The sequence below is a fragment of the Xenia sp. Carnegie-2017 genome, unplaced genomic scaffold (assembly GCF_021976095.1).
Source record: "Xenia sp. Carnegie-2017 unplaced genomic scaffold, XeniaSp_v1 HiC_scaffold_4, whole genome shotgun sequence".
NCBI lineage: Eukaryota > Metazoa > Cnidaria > Anthozoa > Malacalcyonacea > Xeniidae > Xenia > Xenia sp. Carnegie-2017.
In genome coordinates this window covers 2,622,975-2,646,430 of record NW_025813504.1, presented here as the reverse complement: position 1 = coordinate 2,646,430, position 23,456 = coordinate 2,622,975, and the positions used below count along the sequence as shown (strand labels likewise).

The window sequence follows — 23,456 nt, the reverse complement described above, 5'->3', positions numbered from 1 at the left end:
ACTGGATATGACAAAACGTAAGATCTTGCCCTTGGGTATTGAGGGCTTGCACTATTATCGCCATAGACTATCGTAAAATAATACAGATAACAAACACACCAAGAAAGATTACACTATAATAATCTGATGTGTGAATTTTTACCACTTATGTATAACCACATTGAATTCTATAAGACCTGGAGGGAGCACGTCAACAAAATTACTATAAATTATTAGCGCACAACACGCGGTCAAAATCATGGCGGATTTTGGTGGTCAAAGTCAGTGGGAAGACGCGGGCTCATGAAATAAAAATTTTGTCGCCTACCCTGATTTTACCACCACGATTGGGAGTAAAGAAAATATCAAAACTCTTTTCCTAACATAAATACTTTTTTAAAATTTTATTTATTAAACAATCTGCAAACTTCCGTGGTTTGCGGATGATGAAATAGCGACAGAAAAGGAAACATTTCATGACTCCGGTAAGTAGCACAGTAGTAGTTTTACTATTTTCTTTGTAACACGATACTTGAAGAGTGTTTCAACTACTAAGTTTTAATTTAAAGTTATTTTGGTCCAGTCTTGTTTGTTCTTCACTTTATCGCTCGCCAGACGAGGCGAAGCAGCCAATTTTTATCGAGTTTTGCATCCATCTTGTATCATGATCAAGCTAAACTCTACTTATTTGAATTGAGTTTACCTCCCAAAAATGGGGCAGAATTTGTTCATATTTTTTTTAAAAGATGAAGGGAAAGTTTACAACGGAGTTGTGTTAAAATTGAATGCAGTGCCATGCAAAATTAATGAGAACTATGGTATATGTTGTATAATAAAAAAAACTATTAAACTGCTTGTCTGCTCAATTTGACTGACTGTATAGTGTAGACTGACTGTATAGTGTAATTATAATGGGTTTGGAAAGTTGGATTTATGCAAACAGTTTTAAAGTACTATTTAATGTTTCTGTAAGTGAAGTATTTATTGTTATAGTAAACAGGTTACTACTTCAAAACCAAGATAGAAGGAGTGTGTTTAACAATGTTCTAAAATTTGCTCCTACCTTGAAATTTTTGTTCAACAGTAGCTTGTGATTATATCATTAATATGCATGAAAATTAAACATAATATTGTCTCATTTCACCAAATCCATACTTGGTATGATTCAAGGTGATCCACAAATTCACATCGGATGCATTGGTTACAATGAAGTTAAATGTAGAAGAAGAAAAAATAGATGGCAAAGAACTTATCTGTGTCTTATTATGAATTAGTAGAAATCAATAAAAAGAATTCTTTAGACAAATTGTAAACAAATTGAAATTGCTCATGGTCAAGCAACCTAGTCAAAGAAGCAAAGTCTGTCTTCAACATGTGACCTTTTCAATTACGTTTAGTTTCTTGGTACAAAATACTAATTTCGAGAAAATTGATTTGTATGTCTTTTTAATATTTTTTACCAAGAGATAAAAGGAACAAATTCAAAGGCTTGATGTAAAATACAAAGATTTATCAAGTTGTTTATCATTTAATTCCCAATTGTAAATTTGTACATATAAATAATTAGTATTGATAGCTATAAGTTGTTCAAGCAGAACAGAAAAGTAGTAGTGCTCGAAAAGGTTATCATTTTTGAAAAATTGTATCTTCTTCTTGACATACATTACACAATTCCGAAAGACTCTAAGTAAGGCACAATAATATCTATAGAACTTGCTAAATTTCTTCACCTACACTGTCAATTAACTATTTTGCCTTCATGCAGCAATAGACAGAGTGTTTTTGTCAGAGAAGCCAATGCACTTTCCTAGTTTCCAAACTAGTTTCCAAGTTTGTTATTTCAATGGAAAATTATTGTAGTTCTGTTCAGTAATAGACCCAAGGTTCTGCCAAGCAGTTAACAAAATACAAATTTCCAACCAACAATATCATCTTGGTGTTTTGAATTTTTTTCTTTTTGCAGCTCTTCTAGTTCAACATACTTTCTTTATGAGTTTTCAGCAGATTTATCAGGCAATGACAATAACACTTATACTTATCCATGGTAAATTTTCAGTTGACTTATGTCGAAGGACTGAAGCAAACATTTTCTCGCTTCCTTAGGAGCATTTTAACACAGATTTATCCATTTCAGCAAGAAAAATAGTTGCACCAAACTGTTTACAGTCAAACACACAGAAGCATGAAATAATGTATAAGTTTGACGAGACTTACAGGTCCACTAAAGAATGCCGTTTGATTTTCACTTTTAAAAGGTTAAAATATCATAAAATAACTTAAATGCTACAGCCAAAATATGCGTTTCTCTGCCGTCGATTTTCTTTATTTAGATGCGTGTGTTTACTGTGTTTTTCCCGCCATGCTGAAGCATTATTTTCACATGATATGCTGACGGTATGGTAATAGTATTTTTTCACTTGTTGTCGTTCATATAAACAGTATTAGAAATCAGGAGGGAGTGAATATTGAAAACAATTTTTAAAGTGGAAGTTTCGACTACCAAATCCGCCATTACCGCCATGTTTTTGACAACCGGGTCCAGGCACCCTTCCCCACCAGGTCTAATAGAACTCAATGTATAACCAAAGATCAAACTCCACGCTACTAAAAGGAGATCTTACATGAAGTATGACCCAATATAAAAGTGTTTTGCAAGACCTCAATGTTTTATAGGAGCATACGTAACAAGTAACTTTTGTTAATAAATAACATAAGCTACGTGCTTAAATGAAGCTTACTTGTGTAGTAATGTCCCATCCATCTTCAAACGAGACAAGAACAGATGATCCCTGAATGTCCAAAAGATCTACGACAGCACCGGATATCCGAAGTACAAGCGATAACTACAAATAAAAATAGGCATGAGATACACCAAAAACTCCCGAAAAAGTCTATGTTACAATACTTTCTTCTGCATATCTTTCAAGAACGTTCTCGTGGCATAAAAATATACTTCGTTGGATAGAGTTATTCATAGGTTGCTGTTTTATCTTTATGGGAAAAACGCAAACTAATGTTCCTTTCTATTGACTGATGACTTAGGATCGTAGCTAGTTGAGATTTAATATATTTCTTAAACAATCCAATGGTTCACAGTAGAACAAGAACGAATTTAGGATCGAGATGTTACGAGAGTTGTGCATCCCTTCTAGCCTTGGCCAGATGGAATGCAGGAGGGGTGCCGATTTCCTTACAAAATACAAAGTATACATAACAACTAAGGATGCAAAACTTCTAGCTTTGGCCAGATGGAATACAGGAGGGGTGGAAATTTCCCAACAAAATACTAAGTATACCAAACAATTAAGGAAAAGAAATTGCGATTGTAGCGTTCAATGGAACAGAGTTTGAACAATTTAACGAAAATAGCCTGACTTTCGGCAACAAGCAGCTACCAATTCCTAATCAAAATTAGATACACACCCCACCCCACCACCCCGTAATATCCAAATCAAATATCCAAAAATGAGTATAGTATAAGAGTAGACTGTGAATTACCATGCTGAAACTATACACAGCCGAATATACATAAGAAATTTGACATTGGAATACGATTCCATCCTTTTTTGACGACACAAGAATCGGAAATAATGAATTGTCTAGCAACAACAGTTTAGAATTTAGAAAAATCACACTACAGCATGTTGAGAAACGTCACAGTAGAGAACCTGTTGTTAAATATGAGTTAGATTATCATAATACAATTGAAACCATCAATATACATATATTATATAAAACAGCGTAAACCAGCTGATACCTGCTTCAACCAATCAGTATCTTGCAACGACTTGAAAAATGGATCACCTTGAGTGGAATCTTTAGGGGGATTGCTGGGACAGCAAACTTTGAACAACTTACGTAAGCTGGTTTTGAGATCACGTACATCCGGTATCTAGTACGACAGGAATAAAAGACCTCTGATTAAACAGATCAATAGATCGTACATTGAAGATGTGCATTTGAAAATTTGCTTGATTGCTTTTAATTAAGTTGTTTTGAACGAAAGAATTGTGGACACACAGCAATAAAAAACATGACATTTTTATTTCATTGTCCATTTTGAAGCTGCTATTGTAAAATCTTAGTATAGTTGCAACTATTTTCTTGGTGTTATCACATTACGTAATGGTCTCCATGTTGAATGACTTTGACAGTGTATTTTCTTTATTTACAACGCAAATTTCAACCAACATGGCGAACGTTTCATTGTTTCCTCACTCCCAGGCTGTTTTAAGGTGAAGAGGTTACACACTACATATTGTACGATAGTCAAAATGACATACCTCAATAGGAACAAAATCAATATTGGTATACGAATCTTTCTTTAAATTCTGTGAAAGATAAACGGTAAGGTAAGATATTCAATTAATTAATCTGAAAAAGAATTTTATTTTACAAGCAATTTGCTATAAATATAAAGCAATCGTTCAATAATCAAAAATAATTTATCATTATTATATATTTGCAAAAGCTCGTTTCAATAAATTATTTTTTGGTTAGTGAACGACTATACGTATGCTTTATATTAAGCCCTTAATAACCGAGCTCGAGGTCTTTACGGAGAAATAACGGACCGAAGTATTGTTGTAAAGACGAGCCCGTAGGGCGAGCGGCAAGAAAATGTCAAGTCCTATTTTCACCAAAGCTTCAGGAAAAAATCTCACCTTTAAATTGCTTTTGTCTCCAAAAACGTATAGTGCAGCAGGCTCCCATCCTTGCTCAGTTATTGCTTTGTCAACGGAATCCACAACAGAAACACGTTTAGATGCCTTGTCATTTGATCGTAGATTCATCGTTGCTTTAGACATGCTGACGTTGGCTGCCAGTGAACGATGTTTCGCCTCCGCTTTATTCCACGATACAGAATTTGAAGACACTTAAAATTAAAAGCATAGAAAATCACGGTTGCATAATCACATAATAATGCTTAAAGCAAAACTTTAGGATCCATAAGAAAAAAATGATAAATGCAGATACATTTGCTAATGTTAATAAAACTTAAAGAATGGCAAATAGTCCCTACATACTTATATTGTGATACATATCTTACAAAAATCAACAGTATCCATAAATTAATAGCGTAGAAAATCAAGCTATATCTAAATCACTCAGTGTTAGAAAAACAATTATACAATTCATTTTCATCAGTTCTCGTTTATTGTTTGAGGATACTTTATTTCAAAATGTGATTTTTAAAAAAAACGAGAATCCACAACGTACGTATACTTAAGTAATATATATGCATACTTAAGTAATATATAGTAAAGTAATATATATTGTTGTGATACCAAGCGTGGCGATAGATCTGTGTGTTTGTGGGAGAGGGGCGTTGCGCTGGGGCACTTACATGTGAGGGTAGGGGACGAGCGTTGAAACGATAAATATAAACAACTAACCAACGGCAGATAAATATTTATCTTGCTCCACGTTGGATGAACGTATTGCGTCAGTGCTTCCACCACTTGCAGCTACACCAGAGCGAATGATGGATGCCACAGAGCTTCGTTCAATGGCAGAAGATCGCAATAAAACGGCGAATTTATTGACTTTATGTCTCCACGTCGCAACAGGAAAACGCATATGGCGATGGTTTTTAGACACTCGCAACAAAGAGTCATCGGTCACGTGTTGTGGCACCACTAAAACAGCCGGGTAACTGAAAGAAAAATCCACAATATGATGACTATTTTGTCAAAACATGTTTATTTTTCAAAGACTTGTAAAGCTTACCCTTTCGCAAAATAAATGTATTATACGAGTAAATATGAGTTTTAAAACACTTATGGCAATAATGAAAGGGTTAAATGCTCCTAAGTCTTATTCAGAAATTTTGAACATAACAATTCTGTAATTGAAAATTATCTCCACCATTTTTCTCATAACTTTACCTTCGGCAGGCTGCGTACGAAAGATTGACCATAGAAAGCCTCCAAGATCCACTTTTACTCCCTATACGTTCGTCAAGTACAGAGCCAAAGCCAAGTCTTTTATACTCCTCACAATACGGGGTTAAATTCAAGTTTTCAATAACCGGCGCATTTCGTACCACAAAAGATCCATCAACCTAACAGAATATATATAACCAATAACATTGCAGAAAAGCTAACCATAAAGTAACTAATGGTAGGTAATGGTAGGTAATGGTTATTAAGGGCTTAGTAATGGCAGGTAATGGTAGGTAATGGTAGGTATGGTAGGTAATGGTTACGTATGGTAAGTAATAGTAGGTAATTGTAGGTAATGGCAAGTAATGATAGTTTATGGTAGGTAATGGTTAGTAATGGTAGGTAATGGTTAAAGAGCTTAGTAATGGCAGGTAATGGTAGGTAATGGTAGGTGGTAATGGTTAGTATGGTGGTAATAGGGAATGGAATGGAATGGAATGTAATGGAATGGAATAATGGTAATGGTGTAAGAATGGAATGGAAGGAATGGTAATGGAATGGTAATAATGGTAATGGAATGGAATAATGGAATGGTAATGGTGGTAAGTAATGGTAAGTAATGGTAACTAATGGTAACTAATGGTAGGTAATAGTAACTAATGGTAGGTAATGGTAAGTAATTGTAAGTAATTGTAAGTAATGATTAGTAATGGTAACTAATGGTAGGTAATGGTAAGTAATGGTAGGTAATGGTAAGTAATTGTAAGTAATGGTAACTAATGGTAACTAATGGTAACTAATGGTAGGTAATGGTAAGTAATGGTAACTAATGGTAAGTAATGTGCTCATAAGTTTGAAAAACTTGACAAACTCCGCATTTTGCATTCAGCATGTACAAACAGGAAAATAAATTTAAAACAACGCTTTAATATTTCCTTCAACATGATTAATTTGCGAATTCTCTTTGCGAATCCTCATTCATGATTGATTTGCGAATTCTCTTTGATTTATTTAACTGGTTGACCTCAGATTAGATTGCGAAGGCCAATGCAAGCTCAGCTACCAACCAATCAACGCGCGCGTTTGATTTTATTTTATAAATGCATGTAAAAAAACACCGTTCGGCTTTATGAAGATATTTTTCTTCCCTTTTCTTCAATAGTGGGTCATTGTCTACTTATATGAACAAGATTTGTTATCGGCTCGAAGTAAAAAATAGAACAAACCACGGAAATTATTCGTTCAAACAACGAGTCGTCTATTGTCACCTTCACCCAGGTATATTTACTATCAACACTTACTAACCACTCACCTGTTCGCCGCTCATACTTTCTACAGAACCATCAGATGAAAAATTATTCCTAGGTAATCTAGGGGATGATATGCCATTTCGAGTTTGGCCTCGTTTCATCGATCCTCTCGCTTGCTTTGCTTCCTTTCGAATATCACTAACAGCCCGAGGTATTCTAGCGCCAGTATTGCGCGGTTGACTTTCTGCGGGTGGGATTTGCAGGCGAACAACTTTTGCAGGTGGTTTCTTGTCCGCTTCTTTAAACGAGAATGTGTCTAAGACCGATGAAGGATATCGTAATCGCGTCAACGTTTTACGAAACAGTTCAATTTTCTCGGCACCGACCTCCTCATCAAAACAAAGCTTTAACATCTACAACAAATAAATCATTTTTACCGAAAGAGGGCGATAAAATAATGAATGTGGCATTAAATGATCGTGGTGAACAATTTAACTGATTTACTACTACCAAATGTGGCATGAAATCATTGTGGTGAACAATTTAACAGATTTACTACTACCAAATGTGGCATGAAATCATCGTGATGAACAATTTAACAGATTTACTACTACCAAATGTGGCATGAAATCATTGTGGTGAACAATTTAACAGATTTACTACTACCAAATGTGGCATGAAATCATTGTGGTGAACAATTTAACAGATTTACTACTACCAAATGTGGCATGAAATCATTGTGGTAACAATTTAACAGATTTACTACTACCAAATGTGGCATGAAATCATTGTGGTGAACAATTTAACAGATTTACTACTACCAAATGTGGCATGAAATCATCGTGGTGAACAATTCAACAGATTTACTACTACCAAATGTGGCATGAAATCATTGTGGTGAACAATTTAACAGATTTACTACTACCAAATGTGGCATGAAATCATTGTGGTGAACAATTTAACAGATTTACTACTACCAAATGTGGCATGAAATCATCGTGGTGAACAATTTAACAGATTTACTACTACCAAATGTGGCATGAAATCATTGTGGTGAACAATTTAACAGATTTACTACTACCAAATGTGGCATGAAATCATTGTGGTGAACAATTTAACAGATTTACTACTACCAAATGTGGCATGAAATCATCGTGGTGAACAATTTAACAGATTTACTACTACCAAATGTGGCATGAAATCATTGTGGTGAAAAATTTAACAGATTTACTACTACCAAATGTGGCATGAAATCATTGTGGTGAACAATTCAACAGATTTACTACTACCAAATGTGGCATGAAATCATTGTGGTGAACAATTTAACAGATTTACTACTACCAAATGTGGCATGAAATCATTGTGGTAAACAATTTAACAGATATACTACTACCAAATGTGGCATGAAATCATTGTGGTGAACAATTTAACAGATTTACTTCTACCAAATGTGTGTTATGAAATCATTGTGGTGAACAATTCAACAGATTTACTACTACCAAATGTGGCATGAAATCATCGTGGTGAACAATTCAACAGATTTACTACTACCAAATGTGGCATGAAATCATTGTGGTGAACAATTCAACAGATTTACTACTACCAAATGTGGCATGAAATCATTGTGGTGAAAAATTTAACAGATTTACATCTACCAAATGTGGCATGAAATCATTGTGGTAAACAATTTAACAGATTTACTACTACCAAATGTGGCATGAAATCATTGTGGTGAACAATTTAACAGATTTACTTCTACCAAATGTGTTATGAAATCATTGTGGTGAACAATTCAACAGATTTACTACTACCAAATGTGGCATGAAATCATCGTGGTGAACAATTCAACAGATTTACTACTACCAAATGTGGCATGAAATCATTGTGGTGAAAAATTTAACAGATTTACCTTTAAAAAATGTGGCATGAAATCATTGTGGTGAACAATTCAACAGATTTACTACTACCAAATTTGGCATGAAATCATTGTGGTAAACAATTTAACAGATATACTACTACCAAATGTGGCATGAAATCATTGTGGTGAACAATTTAACAGATTTACTACTACCAAATGTGGCATGAAATCATTGTGGTGAACAATTTAACAGATTTACTTCTACCAAATGTGCTATGAAATCATTGTGGTGAACAATTTAACAGATTTACTTCTACCAAATGTGGCATGAAATCATTGTGGTGAACAATTTAACAGATTTACTACTACCAAATGTGGCATAAAATCATCGTGGTGAACAATTTAACAGATTTACTACTACCAAATGTGGCATGAAATCATCGTGGTGAACAATTTAACAGATTTACTACTACCAAATGTGGCATGAAATCATTGTGGTGAACAATTTAACAGATTTACTACTACCAAATGTGGCATGAAATCATTGTGGTGAACAATTCAACAGATTTACTACTACCAAATGTGGCATGAAATCATTATGGTGAACAATTGAACAGATTTACTACTACCAAATGTGGCATGAAATCATTGTGGTGAACAATTTAACAGATTTACTACTACCAAATATGGCATGAAATTATTGTGGTGAACAATTTAACAGATTTACTACTACCAAATGTGGCACGAAATCATCGTGGTGAACAATTTAACAGATTTACTACTACCACATAACTTGTTTTAATAAGCTAAAACGGTAATCTGATTAATCTGATGGCTTGATTTGCAATAGTTAAGCAAAAAATCTCCCAATTGATGGAGACATGACCTTGTCGTTGAAAACCACTTTTATATAGCAGTCAGAGAGTGTGAGCTTCTAGAACACGGGGATAATTCATCATATGCAAAGCAGCTAGTGAATAATACCGACCACTTCTATGGGAGACTTTGTCAACTGACTGGAGAGTGTAAATGGCTTTGACAGAGTTGTAAAAAAGTTCAACCTTCCTCCCCGGGTAGGATTCCCTTAAACACATTCCTCAAAGTAAAATCAAGTTTTTCTCGTTAGCCATGTGATTCGTGCAGCATGGGTACATGCATGTGCTTACTGGGAGTATTGAAATTTGAAACATCCTCAAAAACTATATTTAAAGAAGCCTTCCTCACGGGTGGTACCCGTCTCTACCCGCAAATTTTTAGGTTTTGAAAACTTTACTGACGACAGTCAGAATCCTATTAACGCCTGGGAGAATTCAATCAGCTCTACGTTATCAATGCATGGAGTCAAAAACCTGAAACGTCGCAGATCGCAATTGAACACATTCTTGCAACCAAGATCTAAGATGTCGCAAATACTGAGCTGGGAGTTTCTTATCTCTCACTAAGGATCCAATTGGAAAACTTCTCGTCACGATCATTTCTGAAGCTGAAATTTAAATTACATTGTTAAATACGCATTTTCAAAGTTCATTTTTCCCATTGTTTTCATACAAGTAACTCAAGCGTACCTAAGATAGATAATACATTATCTACTGTTAGATGATGAAAAGTCACGTTTGTCATATCGTAAAAGCGCGACCTTTGCCCGACATTGGTTAGTGTCTTATCTCGATTAAAAAAGAGCGGGAATTTTTTTTACTATTTTATTTAAACATTCCTTTGCGAAAGTAAGTATTTCGTTTATGTACGTTGTTCTCTGTTTTCTCATGGGTATATAACAAAAAAAACTTATTGACTGAAATCTCGAAAAACAGTGTTTTCCGTTTACACTCGACCGGCACAATTTTCCTCGGCGAACTGGGCTCCTTCTAAAGTAAAAAACAATGCCCGTTCTTCAGATCTTGGTATCTTGGCTTAAATGACACAAGCCAATTGGAACTGTCGGTATTTATTTAGAAACAAAGAAAGAATACTTTGGACAAAAATAGTTATTTGCTCATGTCATATACTCATAGTCCTATAGCAACCACTGGTAAAATATCTTAGCACACCAAACTCGAAAGAACAAACTTTAAAAAACAAACAACAAATACCAAGTATGAAAAAAGGTATGATAACATGAAGTCTTGACATAGATAAAATTATATTGTAAAAACTGCGAGCCTCCACCAATAAAACAAAAACAAAACACCAATACAATCTACGTATGCACAACATCCACTAACCGAAATTAGTTTTGATAACGTTTAAACTCACCAAATTCATCAAGAGGAGTTCCTTTAAATATAATCCGATAATTAGTAACAAATACAGCGCCTTCCGCAGGGAACATAACAGGACCGCCATAATGCACACCAGTGCCAGTCTCCCGACCATCCGGAATTAAATAACAGCGAAGTCCATCCATTTGCATTTCTTCAAGAGGCAACATGGCGGGTCGGATTATTTTAGCCTATTGATATAGCAAAGGATGAGAAATTACATTTTCTATGATATTTATACATCCTTATCTACATCAAACAAAACCAGACAAGTTTGCCATCGATGCAACGAAATTTTGTGCATTGATTTTGCAAATGTGATTTTACAATATGGATATAACTTGCCGACAATTTTCAACGAGAAACGATATAGATGGGTTTTGTTACGTAAATACTCTAAGATTATTGCTCTTTCACAGTCCTCAAGAATGTTTTGAAAATTACGTATAAATACATTTCTGTATCGTAGTTGTACCTTTCGAATAGGAGCAAGTTGTTTATATTCTCTGTAAACTGGTTCCAGTGATTCTGTGTGCATAGTCACCACACCTGAAATACAATAATAAAATCTACGGCATCACAAGATAGCAGTCCTGTCGTTTATAACCCGTCTTACACTTTTAACGTAATTCAAAAATATTAACGGAAAAATTGTAGTAGACATTATAGAAACTATAATATGGGCATAAAAATTCAATACAATGTCATTTTTTTTCGATTTCAGCCCCATAGCAGACTTTGAATCAGTCGATCAAGGTTTCACTTCGAAAGAAGGACTTTGGCTGCTTACTGGGCAGCCTCAAACATAAATTTCAATCAAGGTTTCACTTCGAAAGAAAGACTTTGGCTGCTTACTGGACAGCCTCAAACATAAATTTCAATCAAGCTTTCACTTCGAAAGAAAGACTTTGGCTGCTTACTGGACAGCCTCAAACATAAATTTTAATCAAGGTTTCACTTCGAAAGAAAGACCTTGGCTGCTTACTGGACAGCCTCAAACATAAATTTTAATCAAGGTTTCACTTCGAAAGAAAGACCTTGGCTGCTTACTGGACAGCCTTAAACATAAATTTCAATCAAGGTTTCACTTCGAAAGAAAGACTTTGGCTGCTTACTGGACAGCCTCAAACATAAATTTCAATCAAGGTTTCACTTAGAAAGAAAGACTTTGGCTGCTTACTGGACAGCCTCAAACATAAATTTCATTCAAGGTTTCACTTCGAAAGAAAGACTTTGGCTGCTTACTGGACAGCCTTAAACATAAATTTCAATCAAGGTTTCACATGCTTCCCGAATTGATCTTGGGATCGTAAAATTTTTTAGGAATACCCAAGTGGAAAATCAAAAAGATGCAGTACTTCGTAAGATAACAAATTTCTATTGTAAATGTGTTCAAAACACACACAAAAAAATATCCCTACTTGGCACCAAGCTGTAAAGAGACTTCAAATGGTCGGTTGAAATTCCTGCAACTGTTCCAACTCTATCCACAAAGCGAATAACAAATCTCGTCACTTCATCAATAATTGTGTCCGTTTCATCATCTTCCCAGTGGTCACCAGCATGGACGTCCCCATACACACTACCCACCCCTAAAACATAAAACATATCCCATGGCAAACTTTGTTTACATTATCCATTCTTTGGGTTGACCACGTACAAATTTCTTGTTTTTAGAATTTAGGTCCTTTCAGATTTTCGGAAAACAATGTGGTAAAACCGTAATTGTGTTGTGTTGAACTCTTTAGACATGGGAATTTTTTTCGGTAATTATTTTCCCTAAGAATGAATGAAGAAATTTATCAATTAAAATGTGCAAAACGCGTGCTCTGATTGGTCGATGATCGTGTTTGCATTAGGCCATCCAAACATGGAAATTGAATTGTTGTCGTGAGAATTTTGAACATGCCTGAAAGCAAAGCCGATTTTTTGCCTAAATTGACTTGGAGTTCATTTCTGGCATTTGAAATGTAAACTTAAATCAGCATTGGTGTTTTTTCTAAGCTTTTAAATTCAAAAGCCTCGCTGTAATTCTACGTTTTACTAACCTTTACAGCTTTGCTCGCTAGATATAGTTTAATTTTCGTATTTCCGCTTAAAGTTAACAACACACTACACTAAAGTTATTTTATGTAAAAATAATTTAACGCTTTCAAGTGTTTGGATGTCATAATCCAAACATTTTGGAATGTTGCTCGAGTCAAGAAAAACAGTGCAAACACTCGTTTTAGGACGTGTTTCGCGCTTTTCTTTAATATCGCTTAGTTCCCGTATGTTTGGGTCCGGCCATCAAAACACGGAAATTGTTTATTCTTACCCGTGGTGGTATCATTGACATCACTGACAGATCCATTTGTACTTCGAGGAACAATTTTACCGGGATTAGCACGACCATCTGATCCAATACTAGTGTTTGCAATGGATCCATCTACGTTCTCTTTCACCCCTAAAAATACCAAATTATAATCAAAGATATTCGATAACAGCGTAAAAATAATAAAAGCGCCTTTAAAGTGCTCTAGATCGACTAGTGGATTTTGATTGATTCTATCTGATTGTAATAAGTACAAAAGAAGACAAAACATCCAAAGTCCTGGACCCGAGGAATATACTTTAAACAATAATATATTAATATCAATTTAAAGTAGAAAGACGCTCACCAGTATTTTCTAGAATGACATCGTTTTGACGTCTCTTCTTTGGTTTAACCATTTGAGAGACACTGAGGGGTATCATGAGATACACCATACGATTGACGAAGTGGATGGCTTGGCTGAACACGATGCTTTCCTCGTTTGTTACGTATGTCTTTTGTGAATCTTTTGAAAATGTTTCCCACATGCCAAGCTGAATGAAACCAAGAAAACATTAAAACTTGATTTGAAAACTGGAGACAAATCGTAATAAAATGGTTTGAACCCGGGAGTATCGTTACATGTTTGTGGATGTAGATCGTCAGGGTTGGTATAGTCCCGAGAAGGACTGTTGGTATTGATGTTGTTGACTGACGTTTCGACAACCTTAGCGGTAGTCATTTTCAGAGTCATCGGTAGTCATTCAGCGGTAGTCATCTTCATGACTCTGAAGATGACTACTGCTAAGGTTGTCGAAACGTCAGTCAACAACTACAAAAACTGTCCTTCTCAGGACTATACCAACCTGGACGATCTACATTTACAAACATGTAACAAAACATATAGGTATCATTTTGATAACAAGAGGATAAAAAAGTGTGGTTTAAAAAAGAAAAAGGAAAGAACTCTGTATTTGCTAAAAGAAACCGATACGAAAATTGCAAAAGAAAAAAAGAATGAATCATGACAACCGAACTTGTGTCTTAAGGCAAAGCATCAGGAACAAACATGTTCAACAAGACACGCACAATTCTTCATTGCTAACTCACGCAGCACGTTTCATCCAAATGCATTTAGCCTATTTAAGTAAGGCCTCGACAAAATGGTTTCTCTCGCCATTAAGATAAGAAGACAAATAATCTTCATGTAAAGACACATTCGAGTGAAAAGTAAGCCTCACCTGCTTAGCAGCAATATCTAACGCTTCATCATTCACTATCAAATCAGAATCAGATACATCCTGCGGGTAGATACCAGATTTCGTGATAACAATGAGGTCTTGTTTTGGTACTAATGACGGAGGCGATGCTTGCGTGAGGCTGTTCCGTGAGTTTCGTGGAGTGGATAGGCGTTCAAAAATGCCAGAACTATGGGCTAACACTGCAACAAAAAATGTTCAACTTTTTTTCCCTTATAAGGTCTATAATGCCAGTGTGGAAATGCCTGAACTTGCCATTGACAGGGAAAAGAGTGGGTTGAAATGGGGACACGAAAACACTTATAGAACATTGTTACCTAAGAGTTTTATTCAAAACTTAGCGATTAAACTTTTCATGAAATGAATCTTCACATATTGGAACAGTTTTCTACGTAAATCCCATAAGCCACAACAAAAATGTCAACGAAGAGTGAAAAATATGTGGTAAGACAAACTGTCGCCAATACTGCTTGCATTCGAAAAACTATTATAACAAAGGACAGACGAAGTACGTTCAATATACCTTGAACTCTTTGTGTAGAGGGACTAAGAAATTATATGTTTGTTACAAGCTTAAAACAATAACTCGATGTCAGTTAGTGCACTAATGGGTGTTATAATTGATTAAAAAAAACACAACAAAACCCGTGCACTGAAATGTCTATGGCTGGGTTTGCATCTGATTGGTCTATGGCTGAGTTTGCATCTGATTGGTCTATGGCTGAGTTTGCATCTGATTGGTCTATGGCTGAGTTTGCATCTGATTGGTCTATGGCTGAGTTTGCATCTGATTGGTCTATGGCTGAGTTTGCATCTGATTGGTCTATGGCTGAGTTTGCATCTGACTGGTCTATGGCTGAGTTTGCATTAGTCTTTGCAAACAGATACGAGCTCAATCAATTAAATCGATCAAAGAAAATTTGAAAATAAATTGTTATTCAATTGATCTGCACGAGAGTTAACCTGAGCAAACACGAAAAACATATTATTTCTTAACAGAACTTAATAACGTGGTAATTCATGGACGAGAATTAGTAATTTGCTTACGTTTATCGGTGGATAGCCTCTTTTTAGTGCTTGTTCCATCGTATAAATGCTTTATATCCGTTTGAACATCGCTAAAGAACGTTTCTTCCCAAAACTGCGGATTTTGCCAAATGGGATGTTCTTGAACGCAAGTGTATGCAAATTGCATCACTCCTGGTTTTAGGTTCTGAAACAGAATAACAGTAATTGAACTGATGTGTTTTCTGACAAACCATTCAGACCGTTTTTATGCGTATTTATTACGTGGGTAGAAATCATAGACTGTCAGAGTAGGCGATGACTGGCGCTAAATGTCATCCTCGCACCTGGACGTTCGTTGTTTAGTATGTAAACTGTTTTCCTAGCAGTTATTTGTTGGTGGCTTGCTTTTCAAATATTTGTAAAATGGCGAACGCGATAGAACAATTTCAAGAGTTGTATTTGGGCAAAATGTTTGGAGCGATGGCTTGCAATGGATAAAGCGTTTGATTTAAACTTCCGTGAGTATCTCAGTGTTTAAAGCAATATCGCCGCACGAGGCAAAACACTGGTGTTTTACAACCTATAAAGAACGACAGTTTTTACAACCTATACAGAACGGCAGTTTTTACAACCTATACAGAACGACAGTTTTTACAACCTATAAAGAACAACAGTTTTTACAACCTATAAAGAACGGCAGTTTTTACAACCTATACAGAACGACAGTTTTTACAACCTATAAAGAACAACAGTTTTTACAACCTATAAAGAACGACAGTTTTTACAACCTATACAGAACGACAGTTTTTACAACTTATACAGAATGACAGTTTTTACAACCTATACAGAACGACAGTTTTTACAACCTATAAAGAACGGCAGTTTTTACAACCTATACAGAACGACAGTTTTTACAACCTATACAGAACGACAGTTTTACAACTTATACAGAATGACAGTTTTACAACCTATACAGAACGACAGTTTTTACAACCTATACAGAACGACAGTTTTTACAACCTATAATGAACGACAGTTTTTACAACCTATACAGAACGGCAGTTTTTACAACCTATACAGAACGGCAGTTTTACAACCTATACAGAACGACAGTTTTTACAACCTATACAGAACGGCAGTTTTTACAACCTATACAGAACGACAGTTTTTACAACCTATAATGAACGACAGTTTTACAACCTATACAGAACGACAGTTTTTACAACCTATACAGAAAGACAGTTTTTACAACCTATAACGAACGACAGTTTTTACAACCTATACAGAAAGACAGTTTTTACAACCTATAACGAACGACAGTTTTTACAACCTATACAGAACGACAGTTTTTACAACCTATACAGAACGACAGTTTTTACAACCTATACAGAACGGCAGTTTTTACAACCTATAATGAACGACAGTTTTACAACCTATACAGAACGACAGTTTTTACAACCTATACAGAAAGACAGTTTTTACAACCTATAACGAACGACAGTTTTTACAACCTATACAGAACGACAGTTTTACAACCTATAACGAACGACAGTTTTTACAACCTATACAGAACGACAGTTTTTACAACCTATACAGAACGGCAGTTTTTACAGCCTAAACAGAACGACAGTTTTTACAACCTATACAGAACGACAGTTTTTACAACCTATACAGAACGGCAGTTTTTACAACCTATACAGAACGACAGTTTTTACAACCTATACAGAACGACAGTTTTTACAACATATACAGAACGACAGTTTTTACAACCTATACAGAATGACAGTTTTTACAGCCTAAACAGAACGACAGTTTTTACAACCTATACAGAACGACAGTTTTTACAACCTATAAAGAACGGCAGTTTTTACAACCTATACAGAACGACAGTTTTTACAACCTATAAAGAACGGCAGTTTTTACAACCTATACAGAACGACAGTTTTTACAACCTATACAGAACGGCAGTTTTACAACCTATACAGAACGACAGTTTTTACAACCTATACAGAACGACAGTTTTTACAACCTATACAGAACGGCAGTTTTTACAACCTATAATGAACGACAGTTTTTACAACCTATACAGAACGACAGTTTTTACAACCTATACAGAAAGACAGTTTTTACAACCTATAACGAACGACAGTTTTTACAACCTATATAGAACGGCAGTTTTTACAACCTATACAGAACGACAGTTTTTACAACCTATACAGAACGGCAGTTTTTACAACCTATACAGAAAGACAGTTTTTACAACCTATAACGAACGACAGTTTTTACAACCTATACAGAACGACAGTTTTTACAACCTATACAGAACGACAGTTTTACAACCTATACAGAACGGCAGTTTTTACAACCTATAATGAACGACAGTTTTTACAACCTATACAGAACGACAGTTTTTACAACCTATACAGAAAGACAGTTTTTACAACCTATAACGAACGACAGTTTTTACAACCTATACAGAAAGACAGTTTTTACAACCTATAACGAACGACAGTTTTTACAACCTATACAGAACGACAGTTTTTACAACCTATACAGAACGGCAGTTTTTACAGCCTAAACAGAACGACAGTTTTACAACCTATACAGAACGACAGTTTTTACAACCTATACAGAACGGCAGTTTTTACAACCTATACAGAACGACAGTTTTTACAACCTATACAGAACGACAGTTTTTACAACATATACAGAACGACAGTTTTTACAACCTATACAGAATGACAGTTTTTACAGCCTAAACAGAACGACAGTTTTTACAACCTATACAGAACGACAGTTTTTACAACCTATAAAGAACGGCAGTTTTTACAACCTATACAGAACGACAGTTTTTACAACCTATAAAGAACGGCAGTTTTTACAACCTATACAGAACGACAGTTTTTACAACCTATACAGAACGGCAGTTTTTACAACCTATACAGAACGACAGTTTTTACAACCTATACAGAACGACAGTTTTTACAACCTATACAGAACGGCAGTTTTTACAACCTATAATGAACGACAGTTTTTACAACCTATACAGAACGACAGTTTTTACAACCTATACAGAAAGACAGTTTTTACAACCTATAACGAACGACAGTTTTTACAACCTATATAGAACGGCAGTTTTTACAACCTATACAGAACGACAGTTTTTACAACCTATACAGAACGACAGTTTTTACAACCTATAAAGAACGGCAGTTTTTACAACCTATACAGAACGACAGTTTTTACAACCTATACAGAAAGACAGTTTTTACAACCTATACAGAACGACAGTTTTTACAACCTATACAGAAAGACAGTTTTTACAACCTATACAGAACGACAGTTTTTACAACCTATACAGAACGACAGTTTTTACAACCTATACAGAACGACAGTTTTTACAACCTATAAAGAACGGCAGTTTTTACAACCTATACAGAACTACAGTTTTTACAACCTATACAGAACGACAGTTTAAACATCGTACTACAAGATTAGACGTGTGCAACTTGCTAGCAAACAGTTCGGACAAAGCCATATTTAGCTAAACGTAAGAAGTAAGGAGCTTCGTGGACTTTAATACAGGTTTGTATTGTGAGGAAATGTCTCCACTTGGGTGAGCTCGCGTCACATGATGGCAACTCTTCAAGGGTAACGAACTTACAGCGAAAAACATCTGCTATTGTATGTTATTTTTGGACTTGTGCACCTTGCAAATCATTTCGTCTCTAGTTGTGCGCATCAGTTTTGTAATTTCACAGTTGAACGGTTTAGTACTTCAGCCATCTTGTTTTCTAAAAACTAATGACTTGTGCGCATAATTTAGCTAATCTGTCGTTATGTTGTCCGTGATTTCTAGCCATGAAACTGGTTTAGATATTTGTTTAGTTACAGTTTAACGAAAGCGATTGCCATAAACAAATATGTAATTTTTATTCAGAGATATTTCAATAAAAAAATGCAAATTTGTTACACGCAGATGTCGAATTCACCACTTTAAGGGGACAGTGAAACGAAAATCTTGCTATTTGATTTAAATTGTTATTAAAGACTACTCTAAAAAGGACAGTATACTTCTAAAACTGTGCATTCATATCTTTTTTATCATCGAAATACTGAAATTTTGGTAATATCCGATTTACACCACCTGTGACGTCATATTGACGTCATAATGATCGTTGCAAATTTAAAAATTCCTTTAGTTTCTTGGCAACTGTTGGATAAAATACCATGTACAATTCTACAGCCTTAACATTTCAAAACAACGGACTCCATACGGTTAAAGTAACATAACAGGTTATTCTGGTTTGTACATTTTTCATTATGACACAGGTGGTTTTGAAAATCGGATACTAGCAAACCTCGACATTAGCAAAACTCGACATTAACAAACCTCGACATTAGCAAACCTCGACATTAGCAAACCTCGACATTAGCAAACCTTGACATTAGCAAACCTCGACATTAGCAAACCTCGACATTAGCAAACCTCGACATTAGCAAACCTCGACATTAGCAAACCTCGACATTAGCAAACCTCGACATTAACAAACCTCGACATTAGCAAACGTCGACATTAGCAAACGTCGACATTAGAAAACGTCGACATTAGCAAACCTCGACATTAGCAAACCTCGACATTAGCAAACCTCCACATTTTCAGAATGGACAGAGATACGTAAGACTAAACTGCTTTAGGGTTAAAATCACCAAATTTAATTTTTTCCTTTTACATGCCCTTTGACATCATGTAGTGTACCTAAAGTACAAAGGTGTCCCTAACATGAACAAAGTTTTAGGGTTCAATGAAAACATAATTTAAATCACCAAAATTTAATTTTTTCCTTTTACATGCCTTTTAACATTATGTAGTGTACCTAAAGTGCAAAGGTGTCCTAACATGAACAAAGGATGGTTGTCCGCGATCATCCATCGACAACTCCCATACAGATACGTAATAATCTTAAATACGTAATGACTTAAAATATCATTCTGTGTACATACTTACCCTGCAAAACTCTGACGTCAAAGGAAGTAAGGCTGATGCAACAGCACCATCGCTCAAACTCGCATCATCCTGTATAAAAGCAGTAGATGGTTTTAACAAGATACAAATGTTGCTTGAATTTACGATGATTGTTCAATGCCTGCTTTTAAAGACGAGAAAGTAGAAATTGTCGCCGTGGAAAATCAAGAATATTTTTTGTTAAATTTCGGATACACCCCCCCCCCCTCTCTCTCTCTTCGCAGCCCAAGTAAATCTATCCCAGTAAGTACACATAAGTAAAAGTATCTGTAATTCAAAATTTATCAAGCATTTATAACATACCTTGAAAATTTCTCAAGCATTTAAAACATACCTGTAATGCACAGTTCATTAATGTGATAACCAAAACAAACTGATCATGTTCAAGAACAGCTCTATGTTGTTCAGAACGTGCAGCAAGCTCTTGACATAACGCCAGTTGTGCTCCACGTGACTTCAACGCCCTTTGAACGGAGGGTAATGCCTGAAAAAACACAAGCAGTAATGGTCTGGAAAGCTTGATTATGCCAATGTACCAGCTACTGATGTGAAGACATGAAAACGTGGAAGAAAAACTGCTCTTCAGAGCAATATATTTGTCAGAATGTTAGTAGGTGTCGACCATTGCATTGCTAACGGGCTGATTACATAAGCCCGTGTAGCCGGGAGTCAGCGGAGCGTTAAGTCATTTTGGCAAATGGAAAAGATTAAATACTTCACAACAAAAAACTTATTTGAGCAATTCCTCTAAGCTCTGACTTTGCAAATTCACAAAACCTTTAAAATGAAAACAAGTAATTTAGCCTGATTTGAAAATTACAACTAAAATGATTTATGACGCTTTAGAAAAGGTTGTAAGTTTTGCGCTTAAAGTTTTTACTCCTTTCAATGACTCAAAATTATTTCACCCCTCGCTGAATCCCGGTTAATGGGCTCATGTAAACTGCCCCTAGAGAATTGCTCAATGACGTATCAAAACTCTAAAACGGAAGTCAAGTCAATACAAACACAAAAAGTCCTCAAGATTGAACTGCACTAACTTCGACATTCAACACCTACACATGTTAAGATGCTTCTGAGTTCAAAGCATTCGCTTTAAACTTGGAACAAAATAACTTAAGAGGTCAGGGGACGGCTGGATAGCGCTATCCACTGAATAGCGAAAATTTTGAAACTTGTAAAAAGGGCGTTTATGTTTTTCTCACGACAAAGAAATTTTGTAATCTTCGAAACAATATTTTAATTCAGCGATTGCACAGTTCAAATTGTACATTTTTTTGTTTTAAGAGATTTTATGAAAGTTCAGAAAAATTTGCTGTCCAGTGGATAACGCTATCCAGGCTTCGTGCAACAGGCCCCAGTACAAAAAATCGATCTAACCGACGATGAATTCATCTGTTTTTCAAAGAGCAACACAATCGCGAGTTTCGTCAATGTGTGAGAAAAAAATTCTACGGAAAAGAAGAAAGCTACGGGCCCAAACAATTTCAAACCTTTCTGGCTTCCGAAATCTTATTCTCAAATATGTAAGCGACGCAGTCACGAAGAACGTCCAGCTTGCGAACGTTAATATAGTGCTTTGTTTGAAAACTAAATTCTCCTGATCCATACGGGACCTTGCCAAATGACTGAACACGATTCGCTGTCGGATCCCCTGCGCTGGCATCGTAATCAGCAAGTTGTTTATTGATGATAGACGAGTCGAGTAACGGGAAAACGGTGGGCTGATTTTCTTTGAGTGGCGCAAGGAAATTGTGAATATCATCTTCGGCGCAATTACTTGATTCCTGCAAATACCGAACAAAAGTCCGGAGTTAAAAAGACATGTTAAAACTATCAACAAAGATAAAAATAAACAAGGTATGTGTTTCTTGATCAAATTACGAAAAGCGTACAGACGTGGACATACATTATCGTAAAGTTTCTTGGCGATTTGTTTAATATTTCCGCAGATCTCTGCATCAAGATTCATTTCGTTCGTCAATACCTCGTCGATGTTGGCCACGAGCTTTAAATATCGACAAAAAAATTAGTTGCAATATTTTGAAATGGCGAGTGTATTTTATTTAGCTTGAAGACATTAGTTTGAGTTGTTTCCACTTGAAAATCTGTAATTTGAAATTTTCGTTTTCGTAATTTTTCAATTTGTTTATTTGTTTGTTCATGATTACTTAATGAAATGAAATTTTGGTCGTGATGTTAAATAACAAAAATCGTAGCGATTCACAGAATTGAAAGTCCTTGATCTTTCGATAAGGAAATATTGCAAATATTTTGATCAATAAAACATAAAAAATAGCTTCGTACAATCATTTCCGACATTTCATTCTAAACAAATAATTCATGTAATTCGTATATAATCAAAACTTCTCCATAAAATTAAACTTACGTCATCAAATAGATCACATGTTCTATGTGGAGGACCACGTTCCGTAATAAATTGGTTAAAACTTATACTATCTAAAACCTATAGGGAAAAAAAACAAGCAACTTGTCAGAGTATAGACTAATATTTTGCAACAACAAAAGAACTGTGTGCATTCAAAGAAAAGAATGACACAAAGAACAAATACAGATGTACAAAAGTAGAGTTTTAACATTATTTTTTCCCGTGTATAAATAAAGTTGTATTGTATTTTA

General features: G+C 35.3%; 1 protein-coding gene across 1 annotated transcript in view; it reads right to left on the bottom strand.

Annotated features, from left to right (window-relative positions):
* Window positions 1–23,456, bottom strand: part of LOC124455907 (myotubularin-related protein 13-like) — a 43,599-nt gene that overhangs the window by 9,028 nt on the left and 11,115 nt on the right. Inside the window, 20 exon segments of the mRNA XM_047006512.1 lie at window positions 2,718–2,822; window positions 3,737–3,871; window positions 4,263–4,310; window positions 4,644–4,855; window positions 5,376–5,635; window positions 5,868–6,043; window positions 7,177–7,527; window positions 10,322–10,455; window positions 11,226–11,421; window positions 11,706–11,779; window positions 12,652–12,822; window positions 13,548–13,676; window positions 13,891–14,077; window positions 14,765–14,964; window positions 15,830–15,995; window positions 20,799–20,867; window positions 21,151–21,300; window positions 22,310–22,603; window positions 22,726–22,824; window positions 23,206–23,283. Coding sequence (XP_046862468.1) covers window positions 2,718–2,822; window positions 3,737–3,871; window positions 4,263–4,310; window positions 4,644–4,855; window positions 5,376–5,635; window positions 5,868–6,043; window positions 7,177–7,527; window positions 10,322–10,455; window positions 11,226–11,421; window positions 11,706–11,779; window positions 12,652–12,822; window positions 13,548–13,676; window positions 13,891–14,077; window positions 14,765–14,964; window positions 15,830–15,995; window positions 20,799–20,867; window positions 21,151–21,300; window positions 22,310–22,603; window positions 22,726–22,824; window positions 23,206–23,283 — 3,234 coding nt within the window.